This window comes from Phocoena phocoena, chromosome 11 (assembly GCF_963924675.1).
Source record: "Phocoena phocoena chromosome 11, mPhoPho1.1, whole genome shotgun sequence".
In the NCBI taxonomy this organism is placed as follows: Eukaryota; Metazoa; Chordata; class Mammalia; order Artiodactyla; family Phocoenidae; genus Phocoena; species Phocoena phocoena.
The window spans coordinates 53,160,139-53,181,892 of record NC_089229.1 but is presented as its reverse complement, the minus strand read 5'-3'; the positions used below and the strand labels follow the sequence as shown (position 1 = coordinate 53,181,892).

The 21,754-nt window shown below is 41.5% G+C and overlaps 1 protein-coding gene across 1 annotated transcript in view; it reads right to left on the bottom strand.

The window, feature by feature from the left end:
* PPM1H (protein phosphatase, Mg2+/Mn2+ dependent 1H) overlaps positions 1-21,095 on the bottom strand; it is a 257,523-nt gene extending 236,428 nt beyond the window's left edge. The window contains exon 1 of the mRNA XM_065887438.1: positions 20,851-21,095. Within this exon, the coding sequence (XP_065743510.1) occupies positions 20,851-21,095 (245 nt within the window). The remainder of the gene's footprint in view (positions 1-20,850) is intronic.
* Between the last annotated feature and the right edge of the window lie 659 nt (positions 21,096-21,754).

The window sequence follows — 21,754 nt, the reverse complement described above, 5'->3', positions numbered from 1 at the left end:
TTAGGAAGCAACACATACTCTCCCTCAGTTTCAAAATTCTCCACAGTGAATTACAAGCTCTAAGAAATCCTACAAAGATATCGACCTAACTCTAACCCAGCATGGGTGCAGATTCTTTCTCAGGTGGCACCTATAATGAAATACAATAAGTGAAACCTGATTTTCCACTGCAGGTTCCGTCTACAAATGTAGGCTACAAGCCACCACCATGCATTAGTCAGGATATGCTATGTGACAAACATCCCCCAAATCCTAGTAGCTTCACACAACAGATATTGATCACTACATACCTGAACAACCCTACAGGGCAATGTCCCTGCTATAGGGACTCAGTGGACTAAGGCTCCACCAACCTGTAGATGAACCATCCAAAACACACAGCCTTCTCACTATTGCATGAGAGGAAGATGATATTGGATGGTCTTCCAACAACAGTTAAATGCTTCAGCCTGGAAGTGACATTTGACTTCCGCTCACAACACACTGGGCAGCACTAGTCATATGGGCCCACCTAGCTTAAAAGGGAGCAGAAAAGTCTAAGCCTCCCATGTGTCCTGACAAGAAGAGAATCAGAGAAGGGGTAAAGTGCTCAATGTCCCTACTGCATACCTCCTCCTCATTCCCAATCAGCCCCCGCGGTCTGCTAGCTCTACATCTAGAAGCCCTCCAACAGTACCCTCTTCTTTCACTCACTATCATACCTCACCTTCACCTGTTTCTCTCCTATGCCTACCAGTTATTTTTCCAAAATATCTCATCATGTTATTCCCAACACCTGATTACTAAAAACATCCTTTGTGGCTACCTACTATTTATGGTATAAAATTCCTTATTATGATATACAACGGCCTTCACTCTCTTCACCTCATTCTACCTTTTCAGCCCTGTCCCTGGCCTCTGTACACTTTTTTTTTTTTAAGGTCTGACACTTTCTGGACTAGGTCTTACTTTGATTTTAATTGCAATGAGTCAGAAATCTCAGGGCAAAAGAAAAATTGGCTTAGGGTTTCAGTGGCTCATCTAATGTCTTGTCAAACACAGGCAGACACAGCAGTGTCTGCAGCTCTGTGCCTTCAGTTCTACTATCCCATTTTCTAGAATGTGCTCTACTTCCCTGGTGATTCAATCAGGTAGGCCAGGGGGTGTTTGGTAGAGACTGTAGCAGAGCTTCTGCAGGACATATCCAGGTGATGCTACCAGCACACGAGGGAGGATGCCCCTCATCATTATTACCTTTCCTGTAGCAAGAGTTGTGGTCCACAGTGAATTCACCGTAGACCTCCATCCATGACAAATCCCACTAGGTCTAATCTCCCATTTCCCCTCCATTCCTCAATACATAACGTGAAGGTGTACATCCCAAGAGCAACCCAGCAGGATTTCTAAATACAGAAGCATCATTCAGATACGGTTCTTTTTACCATAATGAAGGGAAGCACAAATCTTACAGGAGATTTCAGAGGCCACGCCTGGCAAACAAAAAGAGCAATCAAAATTTTATCAGCACCCACTCTTTCCATAAGAAGACAGGATCATTCTATGTGTAGTGCCAGGCGGCTCGGGCTCCAGGTGGAGATTTTCTCTGAGGAGCTTCAACAAATGTATACCTACAAATTGTCACAAAAGATAATTCTAATTCCCAGAAATAGCCACTTTCACACCATCATGCTTTTTACTCACGCTGTTGTCTCCCTCATATGCCTCCTCTATCCAATACCCATTCCATAAGAGTTAGACAAGTGTCAGCTTTGCTAACCCCCTTCCCATTTTCCCCAATCCCACCAGAAATAAGGGACTAAATTTATAGGCTGAGTTCCCATTTGCTGAGTTCCCATTGCATTTGTTGAATTTCTTTATCACAGTAGCTCACTGTCTTATAGTTAGACACATACTATATCTCCCCGGCTAACCTGTGAACTTCTTGAAGATAGGGAATGCATTTTTTTTTCATACTTTAGAGCTTTATATTCAGTAGGAGTTTAATAAATGTTAACTGACTGAAAACTGAATTAACAATGTTTCCTGTCAACCTAGCTGACATAATCTAAGTTTTATTTGTACCCGGTATGGCTTATTAAAAGTGGGCTTTATTCAGCTCAATATCGAAGAAACAAACAACCCAATCCAAAAATGGGCAGAAGACCTAAATAGACATTTTGCCGAAGAAGATATACAGATTGCCAACAAGCACATGAAAGAATGCTCAACATCATTAATCATTAGAGAAATGCAAATCAAAACTATAATGAGATATCATCTCACACTGGTCAGAACGGCCATCATCAAAAAATCTACAAACAATAAATGCTGGCGAGGGTGTGGAGAAAAGGGAACCCTCTTGCACTGTTGGTGGGAATGTAAATTGATACAGCCACTATGGAGAACAGTAGGGAGGCTCCTTAAAAAAATAGAACTACCATATGACCCAGCAATCCCACTACTGGGCATATACCCTAAGAAAACCATAATTCAAAAAGATTCATGTACCACAATGTTCATTGCAGCTCTATTTACAATAGCCAGGACATGGAAGCAACCTAAGTGTCCATCTACAGATGAATGGATAAAGAAGATGTGGCACATATATACAATGGAATATTACTCAGCCATAAGAAGAAACGAAACTGAGTTACTTGTAGTGAGGTGGATGGACCTAAAGTCTGTCATACAGAGTGAAGTAAGTCAGAAAGAGAAAGACAAATACCGTATGCTGACACATATATATGGAATCTAAACAAAACAAACAAAATAAATGGTCATGAAGAACCTAGGGGCAAGACGGGAATAAAGACACAGACCTACTAGAGAATGGACTTGATACGGGGAGGGGGAAGGGTAAGCTGGGACAAAGTGAGAGAGTAGCATGGACATATATACACTACCAAACGTAAAATAGATAGCTAGTGGGAAGCAGCCGCATAGCAGCGGGAGATAGCTCGGTGCTTTGTGACCACCTAGAGGGGTGGGATAGGGAGAGTGGGAGGGAGGGAGACGCAAGTGGGAAGAGATATGGGGACATGTGTATATGTATAACTGATTCAATTTGTTATAAAGCAGAAACTAACAAACACACCATTGTAAAGCAATTATATTCCAATAAAGATGTTAAAAAATAAAGTGTATGATTCAATGGTTTTTACTGTAGAAAAAAGAAGTCGGCATTATTGATCATAGATTGTTAAAATTATGTTTATTAAAGAAAATAATCAAACTGTTTATTTTACTAACATAACACAATCTAAACATTTTCTGTTTTGTTTTTGGTGTGTGTCCCGTAACGTATTCTAAAAAGCTTGAATGCCATACGGTATGAAATGGAGATAACTCACCCTTCAACTTATAAATACCTAACCTATTATATTTAAGGAACAAAACACCTAAATTACTTAGTTTCCTAATAATATTGCAAAATTACCTTTACAGATGAGGTAAAACCCTGCTTTGAGATATGGTAAAAATAAATATATCCCAGGAAAGGACATGTAATTTAAGTTCAAACACTAAGAGTGTTTCTTGTGAGAAAAATTAGTGGCACATACTGTTTTGAATCGTTCCTATTTAAATTGGAATAAACCTACTATAGAAATGGATGCTCAAGCAATTCTGGTATGAACAGATACCGAAAGTAAATCAATCCTCTCAGAGTATCAAAAAGCAAAATAGGGAGGAAGCTGAAGTAGGTAATGACACAACCACTCATTCCTAGCCATTTACCCCTGATATCTTCTAAGAGCTATTGAAGCTAGCAGCTGGTCACCTGGCATCTGAAATGAACCTACCACTGTATTTATCCTCCACTATAGAAAAATGTAGCATATTCAACTCCACCTCACAAAGAACCAATACTGATTAACAGAACTATTCTCAACACTGTGAAAATATGTCCCACAGTGACACACTTTAAGTAGACAGCTTCCCAGTGCTTTTAAAATATAATTTGACTTCCACGAGTTTTCAAAACCAAATCTTAAGCAAGATACCGCGTCCTTTACTCTTAGGTCAGAGATGCTGACAAGAATAGAGTGATAAAGTGGCTGCAGGGCCGCATACAAGCACAGATATTGATTTAAATTACATCAAGTACAGCGGCTTTCCACAGCAGTTTAACTGCCAAAGTAGAGGACATTCGCTCTGCACCAAGTGACAGCCCAATTCTGAGAGCACTACAGATGTCCTCAGGTCACCCACCCTCAGGCAACTTGGGGCTAACCAGAGGAGCTAAAGTCAACACTGGTTGTGATCTTCATTCCTTTTTTTTCTGGAAGCATCAGTAGGTTTCTACCAATTTCACATCTGTTTCAACTTTTCATATACTCTATTCAGACATCTACATACTTTACAAATTATGGTTTGGCTCTAACTGAATCATGCCTTAAAAGAGGTCATCCCAGAGTGGAACCAACGGGAACCAACTATGCTGATCATCACCATCATAAGTTTACCTGCCTCACTGATAACAATGGGTCCTTCTACACGAATACTTCAAATCAAAACTTTTCTGGACAGAGAGAGTGACTGCCTCATTACTCTCCAAGAATTAGAGGGGGGGAAAAGCCTATAAATTTAGTCCCTTTTAATCCAGGATAAACTGTTTGTTTAGAATTTTTTATTTTGTTTGTTCTAGAAACAATATTACAGTCTGTGCTTGGTGCTCACTCTTCATTGCTGCACAGGATGTGGGGACGGAAGTCGATCCTCCAGGCAAGAGGCTTAGTCTCCATTCCACCACCCTGAGTTTACCAGGCTGTTAGATTCAGAAGTTTGTATCATTAAATCACATGTAATTAGATTTTGAATTCACTACCACCTTTGCTAACATGCAAAACAGCCAACAGATCCTCCAGAGATTTTATTCATGATAAAACAAATAAGGCAAATGAAAAAGCATTAACTTTTATGAACTGTATACAAGTACCTTACAAGTCAGTAAAAAATAACTCATCAGTGCACAACCTCTGCTGTGCTTGAGTAAGGAGGTACTTACTCAGCACCTCCTAGCTGGAAAGGACTCAGTCAATGACTTAACTGAGAACTAATAAAGTGAACCAGCTTGCTGAAGCCATAAGCTGGTTAGAAGAGCCAGGATGACCTCAAGCTGCATCTTTGAGGTTCTCATCTTCCCCCAGCACCATGCTACTCCTATGTCACACTAGGCTTAGATTTTTATCTTTTCATGAATTTATCTTCCCAACAAGAATGTTAAGCCTCTTAAAATCTCTGTATATTTTGCCCCTTAGCTCATGTGAAGTATACAGCAAATCTGTGATAAACGATACAAAGAAAGCCAGTACAATACACTACTAAATAATCCCAGAATTGCCATAAACCTAAAGTGCTCAAAGATCTGTACTTTTAACCCCAACTCTAGCAAATTCTGGCCCCTATTGTTTTTATTATCTATTAAAGATAGACAATACTAACCCCTCTCAACTGTCTAATGGTCTTAAATAGCCCAAACATAATGACACACAGCCCTTTGGAGCAAACAAAGTACTCCACCATCTGGTATAAAAACCACAGTGTGTGGAAGTGTATTCCTGAATCAGTACAAATATTCATATTGGAAGTGGAAGAGCTATTGATACATTCCACTGGAACTTTTTTAAAGTGGTCTAAGGTTTTCTATCTGTAAAATAGAGTTCAAAAAATAAGACCGAGGGACTTCCTTGGTGGTCCAGTGGCTAATACTCCGCACTCTCGATGTAGGGGGCCGGAGTTCGATCCCTGATCAGGGAACTAGATCCCACATGCCACAAAGAAGATCCCAAACGCAGCAACTAAGACCCGGCGCAGCCAAATAAAATAGTACGGCAGAAAGTTATGTTAACTGTTTATTCTCCACACTGGCAGTTCTCAAAGTATGATCTGGGAACCCCAGGGAAACTCAAAGACTGTTTCAAGGGATACATGGGGTCAAAATTATTTTCATCATAATGCTATGATGTTACTTTCCTTTTTCACACTCACTCTTTCATGAGTATGAGTGGAGCTGACTCATGAGTGTGATAGTACAACCTATTAAGTGCAGAAGCAGATACGAATCCAGCTGTCTTCTATTTTTTTTTTTTTTTTTTTTTTGCGGTACTAGGGCCTCTCACTGCTGTGGCCTCTCCCGCCGCGGAGCACAGGCTCCGGACGCGCAGGCTCAGCGGCCATGGCTCACGGGCCCAGCCGCTCTGCGGCATGTGGGATCTTCCCGGACCGGGGCACGAACCCGTGTCCCCTGCATCGGCAGGTGGACTCTCAGCCACTGCGCCACCAGGGAAGCCCCCAGCTGTCTTCTATTAAGGCAGACACTAAAGGGACTTGTGAGTGTGAAATGATGCCACTCTTCTTACTAAATTGGGTTTTTTTCTGGAAAACATGGGTATTTTTTATTTAAAATGTTTCCATGTTTCTTTTTAACTAAATTTATAAATTTTTTTTTAATTTCTCAGTTTTAATTTCCAGTACAGTAAATATAACATATATTCAGGCATACCTCATTTCATTGCACTCATTTTATTGTGCTCCACAGATACTACATTTTTTTTTTTTTTTTTTTTTTTACAAATTGAAGGTTTGTGGCAACCCTGCATCAAGCAAATCTATCGGCACCATTTTTGCAACAGGATTTGCTCGCTTCATGTCTCTGTATCACATTTCGGTAATTTTCGCAAATTTTCAATTTTTTTCAGTTGTTATGTTCGTAATGGTCATCTATGATGAGTGATCTTTGATGTTACTATTGTAACAGATTACAATAAAGATGTAAAAGATTACAACTCACGGAAGGCTAATATGATTGTCAGCATTTTTTAGCAATAAGGTATTTTTTTACCTAAGGTATGTACATTTTTCTCAGACCTAATGCTATTGTACACTCACTGGACTACAGTAGAGTGTAAACATAAATTTTATACGCACTGGGAAAATGGAAAAATTCATGTGACTCACTTTATTGGTGTTATTCACTTTATTGCAGTGGTCTGGAACTGAAACTATTGTATCTCTGAGATGTGCCTGTACAGATGACAAAAACAAAAACTCCTCAGGGTCAGCTTGGGAACCGACACCAATTTAGGAGTAGAATTTAATGAAATCGAGTATAGAATTTTATTCTAACTGGTGCATATCTACATGCACATGATTTTAAGTTAGAAGATATCGGGCTGGGGTTGGGCAGAGAGGGAAATGGACCAATTACCTTGTGTGACTTTGAGTTTTCATACCAAACCAAAAGTGCAAGTTTCAGTATAAACAATCTAATCCATAGGTGAACTAAATCATAGATTGTGCTTAATTCAATAATGCTTCAGCTTGTGCACTGAGAAAGGATTAATGAGCAAGCATCTTATGAATACACCAAACCTCCACCCTCACCCCCCAAATAAAACAGAAGAAAGAAAATGGAGAGAAAAAAACAAAAAAACCTGAGCAGGTGAGAGGGCAGACAAAGGACTGATGATGTTCAGAAACTTCAGTGGGTTTCTGAACTCAGTATCCATACAGACAGACTTCCATTCCCAGCCACTCATTTATATATACCAAGAAATCTGCTTTACTGTTCTCACTGCTTACCTCCAGCTAAGAGTCAGAAAGCTAATGCATTTTTTCCGTTTCCCCACAGGGAAATCCAGATGCAGAGGATACCATGCAATGCCTCCAAGAGACACTTAGTGATATTCAGACATTTGTCTGAAATTTGTAAATATCGTGGTAACTGTTGTATTCCCAGGTGTTGAGCTCATAATTCGAAATCAACGCACAGAACAAAGGTAACCTCTGCTTCATTTAAAATTAAAAGAACTATATTCGTTATGTCCCCCCACTATTTCCAGTGTATATATTTGAGCATTAATGTATACAGCTCTATATTAAGTATTAGAGGAATTAAAATGTATATGACAACACCCACACACTCAATATTATTCATTAAAAGTTCAAACAATTAAATAAAAACAAAAGATGTCACCAATTATCTCTCAAATGCATGACAGCCAATGAGTGCCTTTAGCGCTGAAGACATGACAGAATCATTGGGGAATTCTTCAGAATAGGGTCTTAAACTAGTCCTTAAGGGTCATTTTTCTAAACCAAATTATTTAATCCTAAATATAAAAAAGAAGCCTGGCTCACCAAAAACATTACTTTGGTAAAGTACTTTAAAATAAGGTACGTAACTGCCATTTCTCATAATAATGTTCACCCTGAACGTTGATCTTTTCAAACTATTGAATAATGTCACTAGAAATACTGGAGAAGTCCAATTTGAACATTTTTCTCAGAAAAAATGTCACTTTTCAAATTATGGTTTAATGAAGATTTGGCTTCAAGGATATTCATCCCAGGACTGTTGTTTTTTTTTTTTCTGGCCACGCCACACGGCATGTGGGATCTTAGTTCCCCGACCAGGGATCGAACCTGTGCCTCCTGCAGTGGAAGGGGGAGTCTCAACCACTGGACTGCCAGGGAAGTCCATCCCAGGACTGTTTTTAATAGTAAAAAATTGGTTACCACCAAAAAAAAAAAAAAAAGTATGTTAAAATCATCAATGGAATACAATGGAGCTATTAAAAATTACAGAGTATTTACATGGAGAGATAGTCACTCCATTTCAGGTGAAAAAACTAATCAGTATGTAGAATTATCCCATTTCGTAAACAAATACAAATGTACTTAGAGATACAAATTATCAGTTGAAGCTGATTATGAATGATAGAATTTGTGGATAATTTTTATGTTCTTTATAGTACTTATAAGAATTTTAAAGTGCCTATGGTACACACGTATCAATTCTGTGATGAGGAAAAGAAGTATATCATTTTAAAAACACTAATTCTATGTTCCTGACTGATCAATGCCTTCCTCTACCTTGGCAGGTTAGAAGACATCTAAAGATGTTTTTAAGTTCTTCTCACCCATAGTCCGTGGATGACAGAAATTGTTACAAGACAGCTTCCCTGGTGGCACAGGGGTTGTGAGTCCGCCTGCCAATACAGAAGAGATGGGTTCGAGCCCTGGTCCAGGAAGATCCCGCATGCTACGGAGCAACTAAGCCCGTGTGCCACAACTATGAGCTCACGCTCTAGGGCCCACGAGCCACAACTACTGAGCCCGTGGAGCCCGTGTGCCACAACTACTGAAGCCCGAGCGCCCTGGAGCCCGTGCTCTGCAACAGGAAAAACCACCGCAGTGAGAAGTCCATGCACCGTGACTAGAGAAAGCCCGTGCGCAGCCATGAAGACCCAACGCAGCCAAAAATAAATAAAAATTAATTAATTTTTAAAAAATTGTTACAATACAAACTTTTGCCCAAGGGTCAAAACTCTGCTAGAAAAAAACAAAACAAAACTCTCGCATGAGTTTAATTAAATCTACAGTTGACGAGCACCAGACTTCTCAGGCAACTTGCAACACTTAGCGAGCTAAGAAAATAAAACTATTAAAACATAATTTTCAACAAGGAAAAGGACGTCGGGGACTTTGAAGTAATGTGCTCTGGGAAGGTGTTACACATTCAAATCCCAAACAAAATAATCTTGACATGAATCTGAGCTGAAAACTCAGGGGTGGTACAAAAGCCAAGCCTTGTCAGCAGAGTTCTAACTTGTGGTCCATTCTCCTTACGACAGAGAAGGCAGCAATAACATACCTAAGCTATTTTAAATATTGAAGGGGAAAAAGCTAATGAAAAATAGGTTGTGCGCAGTAAGGACTCATACAGTAACTGAAACCAAGGTTAATTCTTTGCATTCGGCTTAAATGTTATTACCACACCCACCCCTCCTACTGGTTAGAAAATACTGTGTCTGGTTAAAAAAATGTTAAGGGGCAGCAATACTTATTTTTTATACAGCTTGCTGGACAAAATCGTTCATGAGGGATCCATCCAAGAAAATAAATAAATAAATGGGTGCATAATAGTGAGAAGGTTGGGAACCAGGACTGCAGGGAATCCACAGCACCACCCAAGACCCATGACACCCAAGACCCATGACACCGAAGACCAATGACACCTCGTGGTGCTCCTGAGGGTGGCAAGGCAGCAGGCAGGACTTCAGGTGGTATGCGAGGTGGAAAAGGGCCAGCGTGGCCAAGTGGCCGCTGTCAGCACTGACCTGATGACCAGGGACACAAAGAGAGGACGAGAGGCAGGGCTTCAACGCCAGGCCCCTGCAATTCCCATCTGAGCACCTGGATATTTTAAAAAATAAACACCAGCTGCTGTAGCCTGAGTTGCCAATTCTTCTTTTCTTCCCATTTGCTGCTGCACTGAATCACCAGCCCAGCTCTGGACACCTGGTTCTAACAACCAGGCAGCATGGTCCCATTATTAATAACCACAGGGCAGGGTGCCAAGAGGCCATCTAATCTGGCTCTTTGGCTCTATTCTAAACCCTGCTTTACGGGGTAAAGGCTAAAAAAAAGTCGCTTGGTGTTTCCCAAACATATATTTTAGGCTATAGTATCCTCATAGGCTATTTATTTGCAACAAAATACTGTGGCTATTTCCTCTTCTATATTAAAACAAAAACAAAACAAACAACAACAACAAACCCACTTAATAGTTCTTTCTAGAGTAATACCAGTTTGGTTCCCTCCGTCCCCTGACATCCTCTTATGAGCTATTCATATTCAGCGTCCCTTAAAATCTGCTTCCTACTAAGCATTTATTTTCTATCTCTTATTTTTGCCAGTTGTGTGTTCTAAACATACTTGTCAATGTTCATCTTTTCAAAAAGGTAAAGAACACCGTGGCCAACCACTTAAATATAGCAATTCAATAATTCACTGCACTTTTATTTAAAAAATCAATTTATCACTTGAGATTTTTTTCCCCTCCTATGCTTATATGAAAAAGGTTATCTGGTAGAAAGGCACTGTTCTTCAACAGCTTAAATGTCTGTTTGTCAGCTCCCTGAAAGGACAGTAGCCTGCACGAATCACTTCAGTCACCTCAGCTTGGCAAATAATTGATCTCTCCCACAGCCCTGCAACGATTCATTACACAGCCCAGCCAGCCAGCAAGGCTCCATTAGACCTGACTAGTCCAAGACAGCCCTGCAGGAGCCCATGAGGCCAAGGACCAGCAAATGAAGGCCACTCCGAGCACTGCTGGCCTTGCTGGCCCTCGAAGTTGAAACATTCCCATTCAGATTTGATTGCGCTTAAGTAAGAAGTAAGAACTTAGGTAACAGAATTCCCAAAGTAATTTTTAAAAGTATTGTCTCATAAAACCTGACTCAGGACTTGGGCCTCATTATTCAAAATTCCTCAGTCTATTTCCTCGTGTCTAAGTAGCTGTTAATAGTAAAACACACGATCTATTTATTAACTTTAGAAAAACATCACTACATAAAATGTACAGATTGGTTTTAAGATTTACAGGGTTTCCAAAAACATTAAAATGGGGGGGAAGCAATTTGAAGTTACGAAAAGATGGTAATTTTGAAAATATCTGGACTTAAACATAGGAAATGCACATATATTAAGAAAGTTAATTTTTAAAAGGTATATTATACTCAGTAGAACTGAGTAGAACTCAGTAGAACTATTTTTAAAAGCTTGGAAAAGCATCCTTTCATACAAAACTTGATGTGCTAATTTGCCCTTACGTTATTTAAAGACACCTAGAGATTAGGCTTTATTAGTTTCCTTTGAGTAATTAAATACATTACACACTCTCTTCTGTGGCATTTTGTTTATGAGGATATGATGCCTTTTTATTAATGAAAAATTTCACACAACAAATGGTCAGGTTCAATGATTCAGCCATGGGCACAACTAGGATCACGGGACGGTATGAGATTCTAAAGTAACTTAAGTTCTCTCTGGGCCTCATTTTCCTTTTATTAAACATGGATAACAGATGCTTATATGTAAGTATACATGGCAGGGACTATACAGAGCTCTACAGATGTAACTTGGTGGTATCATTATCTTTTCTCATAAATAAGCATAGAAAGAAAATACAGGTAAGCATTTAAATTTTACAGTCTTTTAAAGAAAACTAAGTCAGAAATTGTATATCAAAGAAAGCACAATGGATTCACATTACTCACTGGAAAAAAGAGCAATTAAGCAAGTACTTTAATTTCCCTAAATTTCCGAGTGGATTACATCTGCTTCAGAAGTAAGGTAAACACAGCGCAATGGTGTCTTTATTATTCACTAAGCGCTTTTCAGGAGACACCTTCTGAAGTCTTTTCTAAACAGACTACTCCTCAGATAACGTTCACCTGAGTGGCTACCAGCTGAAAAGAGGAGTGACTCAAGTTTTAAACCAATTTCCCACTGATTTAATCGAACAAGAGTACAGCAAAGCGATGTGTCAACTATTCCTACTTTTCAGTTTGACCCCATGTAAAGCTCTCAGTTATGTGAGTACTAAGCTATGGAAAGCATACGGACTGAGTGAGCATTTGCAGGGCACCAAGTTGTAAGAGTTAAATCTAGGTCCCCTCCTGCCCGCCTCCCATGGATGAGGACCTAATGGTTTGGTGGTTTTCTCGACTGAGAAAGTCAAAGCTACTCAAACCTAACTTTTAATTTACTGTGGAAAATAACTTAATAGCATAAATCAGTGCCATTGGACCAATGGAAATACACACTTAAAAATAAAAAGAATGGATTGATGGATAGGCAAATGATTAAGCAAATACAGTACAACGTGCATTGTAGAATCTAGATGATGGGCACATATGGGTGCTAAGTATATAATGGTTTCAACTTTTCTGGATATTTGAAAATTTTCATAATAAAGTACTGGGGGAATTCAAAATTGTAATCACAATAAAGGAGACAGCAGGCCCCACTGGGAATAACCACAGCCTGGAAGGAAAGACGCTGGTTCTCAGCCTAATCCCAGTAACTCACAAAGTTTACAACTGTAAAGGGTCTTGGGAATCCCCCAGGACAGGTAAAATACATGGTTTTGAGTCTGTGAAAAACTAGAAAAATAGGAGCATAGCGTTTTCAAAAAACTAAAAACTGTTCTTTTTGCTGAGATTATATGCCTCTACACTTCTGATTTAAAATATCCTTTATTTCATGAACCGTTGCTGATAGTAAATAAGAAAGTTGGTTTTTTTATGTCCCTACTTAGCAGTCAAATCTGATCACCCTTGATATCTGATCAATTTCCTCATCTCCTACCTTTGATGTATAACTCCTTGACCTACCTTCAGCAAGAATCCCCCTACCCTTGACGTTTCCTCTTAGTAATTTTCCATCCACTGACCTCATCACTCTGTTCTTGGGTTATAAATTTCCATCTGTCTCTGCCGTAGTTAGAGTTGAGTCTGATCTCTCTCCCCTAATACAATGCCCCTATTGCAATAGTCTTGAATAAAGTCTTTCTTACCTTTTTAACAAGTGTCAGGATAATTTTTTCTTTATTCATACCTTTATATAGGTATGTATAAAGGTCTTGCGACCTTCAGGTACAGAGGGCTTCGCAGCTAATCATAATGCTTGATGAAAAGAACAATTTGCTTCCCTGGTGTGACTTAAAGGCTCCAAATACTGAGATCTGAAATTGCCCAGAAGCAGTAAGACATTAAAAACAAAACAAACAACTTCCCCCACCCGCAGTGTTGGTCTCTTGTAATCTTAATAGTCCATGATTTCACTTCAATTTAATTTCAAAGAATGACACTAAAGGGGGAAAGACTATGCCATAAGATTTTCTTGAGGATGTGACTGTGTCTTATATTATGGACCCAGCATACGAATGAAATGATTTCACTGATTGGATGAGAGAAGTAATGGAAGCAGATGAATGTTGTTTATTTCCTGAGGGAGAATGGCATAAGTTCAAGGGGGAAAAATATCAATGCTCTGTTCAAATTAGGCAAATCAGAGAAAATTATAAAGACACTTAATTTTTAAATTAACTTATTTTTAAAATTTTTTAGTTAAGAAAACAAGTCCATTTACATGCATCAAAAAGAATAAAATAGGAATAAATGTAACCAACGAGGTAAAAGACCAGACCTGCACAGTGAAAACTATAAGACACTGATAAATTAAGTTGAAGACACAAATAAATGAAAAGATATTCTGTGATCATGAGTTGAAAGAATATTGTTAAAATGTCCATACTACTCAAAGCAATCTACAGTTTCAACGCAATTCCTATCAAAATTACAATGGCATCTTTCACAGAAATAGAACAAACAATCCTAAAATTTGTATGGAACCACATTAGACCTCAAATAGCCAAAGCAATCTTTAACAAGAACAAAACTGGAGGCATCACACTTCCTGATTTCAAACTATATTATAAAGTGATAATAAATCCAAACAGTATGGTATGGGCATGAAAACAGACACATAGATCAATGGAGCAGAAAGAGTCCAGAAATAAACTCATACCTATATGGTAAATTAATTTATGACAAAGCAGCCAAGAACATACAGTGGGGAAAGGTCAGTCTCTTCATAAGTGGTGCTGGGGAAAATGGACAGCACATGCAAAAGAAAAACTGAATTACTACCTTACATCATACATGAAATTGATTCAAAATGGATTAAAGACTTGAATGTAAGACCTGAACCCATAAAACTCCTAGAAAACACAGGCAGTAGGCTCCTTGACATTGATCTTGGTGATGAGTTTTTGGATCTGACACCAAAAGCAAAGGCAACTAGAGTAAAAGTAAACGAGTGGAACTACATCAAACTCAAAAGCTTCTGCACAGCAAAGGAAACCATCAAAGAAATGAAAAGGCGATCTACCGAATGGGAGAAAATATTTGCAAATCACATATCTGATAAGCAGTTTATAACCAAAATATATAAAGAACTCACATAAGTAAACAGCAAAAAAAAAACAAACCGATTTTTAAAATGAGTGGAAGATACAAATAGACATTTTGCCAAAGATGTACAGATGGCCAATAGGTACATGATAAGGTGTTCAATATCACTAATCATGAGGGAAATGCAAATCAGAACCACAATAAAATACCACCTCACACCTCTTAGAATGGCTATTATCAAAAAGATGAGAAATAACAAGTGTCGATAAAGATGTGGAAAAAAAGGAACCTCTGTGCATTATTGATGGGAAGGTAAATTAGTGTAGCCAATATGGAAAACAGTACGGGGATCTCTCAAAAAATTAAAGATACAACTATCATATGATCTAGCAATTCCACTTCTAGGTATTTATCTGAAGGAAACAAAAATACTAACTCAAAAAGATATCTGCATTACCAAGTTCATTGCAACATTATTTACAGCAGCCAAGACATGGAAACAACCTAAGTGTCCATCAATGGATGAATTAAAAAAATATATATATATTCCATAGATATAATATTCCATATATATATATTGGAATATTATTCAGCCATAAAAAAGGAAATCCTGCCATTGACAACAACATGAATGGACCTTAAGGGCATTATGCTAAGTGAAATAACTCAGAGAAAGACAAATACCATATGATCTCACTTCTACTTGGAATCTTAAAGAAGCAAAAAACTGGCCACTCTCGCCCTCTGAGATGGCCCACACTCTGTGGAATGTGTTTCTCTATAAATAAATCCACTTCTTACCTAAAAAAAGAAAAGAAAAAAACCACCGAACTCACAGACACAGAATTGTACAAACTTCCAGTTATCAAATAAGCCCTGGGGATGTAATGTACAGCATGGTGACTATAGTTAATAATACTGTATTGTATATTTGAAAGTTGCTAAAAGTTCTCATCACAAAAAAAACTATCTGTGTGTGGTGATGGGTGTTAACTAGACTTACTGTGGTGATTATTTCACAGTACATGCATATATTGAATCATGCTGTACACTTGAAACTAGTATGTTAATTATACCTCAATTTCTAAATTATCTTCAATAACATTATACATTTTTAGAAAACAATTCTATCATGCAGTCAGTTTTAAGTTATCAGTCGGTATGGATGTAACTGTTGATATAATAAGGAAGCATTGTGTGGTGGGGCAAAATCAGAGACGATGTCTATGTAACTGGGGCTGCAACACAGGATAAACACAACCCCTCACGATAATTAAATCCTCTACCTGAAGCATCACTAGTCTTTGAAGGAAGCTGATCCATGTTTCTAAGAAAAAGGACAGCCCAGGAGCTCCACCCCTGAGGGGATGACTTCATTATAATCTGAAAAATGGAGGAGAGCTTAGCCACCTGCTTTAAAATAGGAAATTAATACCTTCTGCAGGTTAGTAGAAAGGTAGATGAAATATTTTAGGCTACTCTGCACGGATCTGCAGAAAAGTGCTATGGAGAGCTCCGTTAAGTGAAAGCCCCCTAACACCACACCCCACTCATTTCTTTTCCTCCTTATCCAACAAGAAGTGGAGAACCTCAAGGTTCTTCAGTTGCAAAAGTCAAAGAGGGAGTTCCCAGGGAGGAGCTCTGCTACCAGGTGTAAGAGGGGTGGGTGTACTAGAGGCCAGAAGGGAAAAACAAAGGGCAGGGGATTTCTGAGCTTTGCGGTCAGGGAGAAATAGTGGTTTCTCTGCTATCAGCAATACACAGCCCATTTTTGGATTGGGTTGTTTGTTTTTTTTGTTATTGAGCTGCATACAGAGTGAAGTAAGTCAGACAGAGAAAGACAAATACCATATGCTAACACATATATATGGAATCTAAGAAAAAAAAATGTCATGAAGAACCTAGGGGTAAGATGGGAATAAAGACACAGACCTACTAGAGAATGGGAATAAAGACACAGACCTACTAGAGAATGGACTTGAAGACACAGGGAGGGGGAAGGGTAAGCTGGGACGAAGTGAGAGAGTGGCATGGACATACATACACTACTGAACGTAAAACAGATAGCTAGTGGGAAGCAGCCGCATAGCACAGGGAGATCAGCTAGGTGGTTTGTGACCACCTAGAGGGGTGGGATAGGGAGGGTGGGAGGGAGACGCAAGAGGGAAGAGATATGGGAACATACGTATATGTATAACTGATTCACTTTGTTATAAAGCAGAAACTAACACACCATTATAAAGCAATTATACTCCAATAAAGATGTTAAAAAAAACAATACACAGCCAACTAATGCAATTTATTCGTAATTACTAATTAGTGCCAATGACTGGGGAGATGGAAGAGCCTATAGATTCCAAAATAAATCCAAATACTTGTGGGCCATTTGCTGGATTTAAATAAGGTTAAATTTCAACAAAATTTTCACAATCTTGAACTTCGTGAGGCAGAAAGAACTTATATAATGCACATTTAACAGAAACTATCAAAGTAGCTTTCTTTAAATACCCATGCCTGGGGCACTTTTATAAGAAAGGTAATAGGAAAAAAATTGCATAGTTACAGCTATAATCTAAATAAGATAATACTATAATTATGATTTATTCTTTCTGTACAAGCAAAGAAATTTACCACTGATAAAACTTGAATATGATGCTTTCATATACAGAGCACTGCATATTCTCTGCATTATCCACTGTCGTAGTTTCAGGCACAAACTCCACATCCACTACATCCAACTGACCATCAGTGGGAAAGAGGTTGGGTAAAAGGTCAAGAAGAAAAGTCAAAATGCACTTCTAACCTATTAAAAACTGAACTGACTTCCGGGTCCTTGAAGCACTTGGGTGGTTATTTAAACTTGTGGAAAAGAAAGGAAGCAGCTACCATGTGAGGTCTCTGGGTCAGACTATTGTTTCCCATGGGCTCTCTCTGATCAGGTCTAACAGGCTAAGTCAGTGATTCAACACCAAACTAAAAAATAAAACTTGCTAATCAATGTTTTTGGAAAGATTTTAGCTTCGTGGATGTTATCTGTAACTACAATGCTTTACAACCTAGCATACAGCCCTGAATCAAATGGCAACTTCTCAGCCACAATAGGAGGCTTTCTGAGGAGCAGGAAATTCCACTTCGCACAATGCCAATAAATACTGAATAAATGAGGGACTTCTGTTTCTGGATCCCCAAATCTTACAGGGATCACTTAAGCTAATTCTCTACTTCTATAATCTACAGAGTATCTCCTTCTTAAAGGGATTAACAATATGTTGCAAAAAATAGACCTTTTTTTTTTTTCAGATGTTCGGGGTAGGAGTTTAGTAATTAATTAATTAATTTTTGGTGTGTTGGGTCTTCGTTTCTGTGCGAGGGCTTTCTCTAGTTGTGGCAAGCGGGGGCCACTCTTCATCGCGGTGCGCGGGCCTCTCACTATCGCGGCCTCTCTTGTTGTGGAGCACAGGCTCCAGACGTGTAGGCTCAGTAGTTGTGGCTCACGGGCCTAGTTGCTCCGCGGCATGTGGGATCCTCCCAGACCAGGGCTCGAACCCATGTCCCCTGCATTAGCAGGCAGATTCTCAACCACTGTGCCACCAGGGAAGCCCTCACCTTTTTTTTTTTCCCTACCATCCAAAAGTTCAACAACACTAGAGTTCAACTCTCCTCTAACTCCTCAGTCACCAAGTGATGCCAATTCTTCCTCCCCAGGAAGGCTTAGAAAGCAGCTCACTTTCTGGAAAGGTAAACAAACCTCTTCTGATTCAAGCTGTGACTCTGAGCACCCCTCTGATCCCCACTCTGAGCAATCTTCCTACCAATTCTATCCCTCTAAGGTACGTTCCAGAACAAACAGAATTCCTCCTCCCAGTATATCCTGGGCAGTATTACTGGAAGTGGCCTCTGACCATAACCACAGTTCCTACTTGTCTGTCTCTCGCCTTCCCTATTTCAGCCATTTTGATCATTCAGGATGTATTTTTGCAGGAAGATAAACTATAGTTCAAAGTTTGAGGAAGTGGTACAGTACAACATCTGACAGAGGGAAGTGACAAGACAACATTTGTATACAGGTCTTTGCTTGAATTAACAAGTATGTACTACTTTTATAACTAGCTTTAATAATTAAACATCTTACAGTGGCCTTTCTAACCTACAACTGAACCTCCCTCGTGTCCTCGTCTAGGGTAAGATAAGCTTCTTAGAGATAAGGAAGCTAACTACCCCTCCCACACGTCTCATTTCAGATTCCCTTATATTCTTTACAGCCCTTGGCACATCGTGTGCTTGTCATAGGATCCAAACATTTGGAAACGGGTTGTTTTTTTCCCCTTTCCTTTCCTTCCTGCTAACTGAGGTACTCCTTTTACGTGTCCAAGTAGCTTCCACATTCTATGTTTTAAACATCTTTCTTCTTATCTCTCTGCCCTTCAGATAGGTGCCCTTGCCCTGGGGAACCCACTGGAGTGACAATGGGCCCTACACATTTAGGTTTTTGACAGGCACGAGGTCCCCCACCTACAGAATTGTAGGACACCGTATGCCTCCAAGTTGCCTTTGGCCTTGCAAAGGTCCAAATGGTCGTTTAAACTTTTTTTTTTCAATCGAGAAACAGTACTTGGTGTTTTGGCAGGCACTTTTCCCTCACACAGGTGTTTTTGCTTTGGCTTTCTCCTGAAACGTATACTGATATTTTCTACCTCCCCAACCTCACCGTTCTCTACCATGCTTTGCCCTTTATTATGTGTTAAATTTTATTGTTTTAGCACCCATCACTCTCACTTCTGTGTCCTCACTGTTTTTACACACTCCAGTCATCTATCCCCAATTATATATATTTTCTATTTCAGCCGGTGGAGAAATGGCTGTATGATGAAAGGCAAAGGAAAAGAGAATTCGAGATTCTAGGAAGAGCGTCTCCCAAACCAACCCTTACCCGGGAACCCGGAGCGTCGGGAACCAGGCCTGCTCGGGGGTATCCGGGCCACCAGAACAGGGTCAGCATCGAAGCGCCCAGGCGTCGGGAGAGCTGATTGGTTCCCCGATGAACCAATCAGCGGGCGAGGCTGTGCACTGGTAAGGGAGGGCCAAGATAACAGAGCGGATGAAGTTAAAGGAAAAGGGGCAGGTGTGCCAGGCACCAAGGGTTTGCGTGCACTTTTGCACACCCACCTGGTCATTATTAATCCCGGAACTCTGGTCTGCTAAATTCCACCTTCCGAGTTTCCCAGCTTCATAACGCTGAATAGGGGAAGAAACATTACCCTAACGTTCATAGAACGTTCATTAGTGGTAACTGGAAGAGTAGCCGTAGGTTTGGGGGAAGGCCATTAAAATCCTTCCTCTCTCCTTTCCCAATTCCACTCCAGGTCGTCAACTTAACTCAACCGGTTCTTGAAATAGTAGATCACTCAATCTCTCGCTTAATTGCCAAAACTGATTACCAAAATGCTATCATTAGACACCTGGAAGAAGTTTCCCCCTCCCCAAGGACAGGGGGAAACAGTACTGGCGTTTACTAAAGGCGCAGGGTTTTCCTACCTGCTAAAGGACAAGCGAATGAGCTCTTAGGCTGAAATCAGAGAAACTGAGACCTTCTGAACTGTGCATCCAAGCACGGGGCCGCGGCCGCTTCCAGGGCTCGGACAACCGCCCCACCCCGCAAACCCTGGCGCAGGGACAGTTCCTCCAAGCTCTACCTCACAAACTTCACGCGGAGGCACAAAGATTTGGGGGTAATGGGAGCACAGATACCAGATTTCCCTTCTGTGTTTCAAACTTCAGCAGAGCTGTACCACGCTCTTTCTTCCAAGTGTCACGGCCACCAGATTCACAGCCGCGTCCAGCCTTAGCTTTCCCACGGTCCAGCGCTGCCACCCACCCATCTACCACCCAAACCCGGGCTGGAGACGCCGCGCCCTCGGGGTTGGGGGAAAGGGGAGTGGGAGAAAAGAGAAATGGTCAGTGTCAGTAAAGAGGTGCCCGCCGAGGCCTGGAAGCCAGCGGCCAGCGGAGGGCCCTGGGGCCGAGGAACAAGGAGAGAGAAGGGCTGGAAGCGTGCGGGGAAGGGCCGCGAGGAGAGCAGGGGCGCCGCCGGTGTCGCTGCACTCACTCTGCGTAGCCAGTGGCCCAGGGCAGCCGCCGGGTCTCCTTGAGAATGAGGATGGGGCGGGCGATGTGGTCGGCGCTGCACTCCACCTCGTCCTGAGACAGCCCCAGGAACTCGGGTCGCCCGTAGGGGAAGCGCAGGGGCAGGTCCGAGCCTCCGCAGCCGCCGCCGCCGTGCTCGGAGCCTGAGCTGCCAGCCATGATGCCGCCCATGAAATTGGCCACGGCAGATTTCACTCGAGTGAGCATATTACTCCGGCGCCCGGCAGCAGCGGTGCGAGCAGTGGGCGGCGGCTGGGGCCGGGCGAGGCGCAGCGCGGGGCATGCAGGCTGCGGCGGGCGCACGGGCAGCCGGGCCAGTGGGCGCGCCGCGCTGCTCCCAGAGCCTAGTGCTGCAAGGGGCCGAGCTCCGGCCTCCCGCGCTCCGTGCGGCCGCCGCCGCCCCCTCCCCCCGCTACACTTCCGCAATGGAGCGGCATGGAGCGGGCCGGCCGGGCCGGGGGAGATGCCGAGCGCTCCGGGAGCGGCTGGGCGGCCGCAGCTTCAGCAGGTCCCTTCCCCGCCTGCTGCGCTCGACTCCTGCGTGAGCGGAACTGAGCCCACCCGGCGAGCCCGCGGAGCCGGCGCAGCTGCTGCCAAGGCTACCGCCGCCGTCGAGTCATGTGATAATACGGCTGCAAGGGCTCCAGCGGCTGCGGGGCCGTAGCTCAGCCCCTCCCCTGACGGCCCGAGCGAGGCTGGCACCCGGACCGTGACCTCCTGCGGGAGGAGGAGCCAAGCCGGGTCTGTACCTGGCGGAGAGGATGGGGGCGCTGTGAGCTGGTGGCTGTACAGGTGTTAGGGGAGGTCACGTGGAGCCGGGCCTCCGGGAAAAGCCAGTTGAATCCACTCGAGGAGAAATGCCGCCT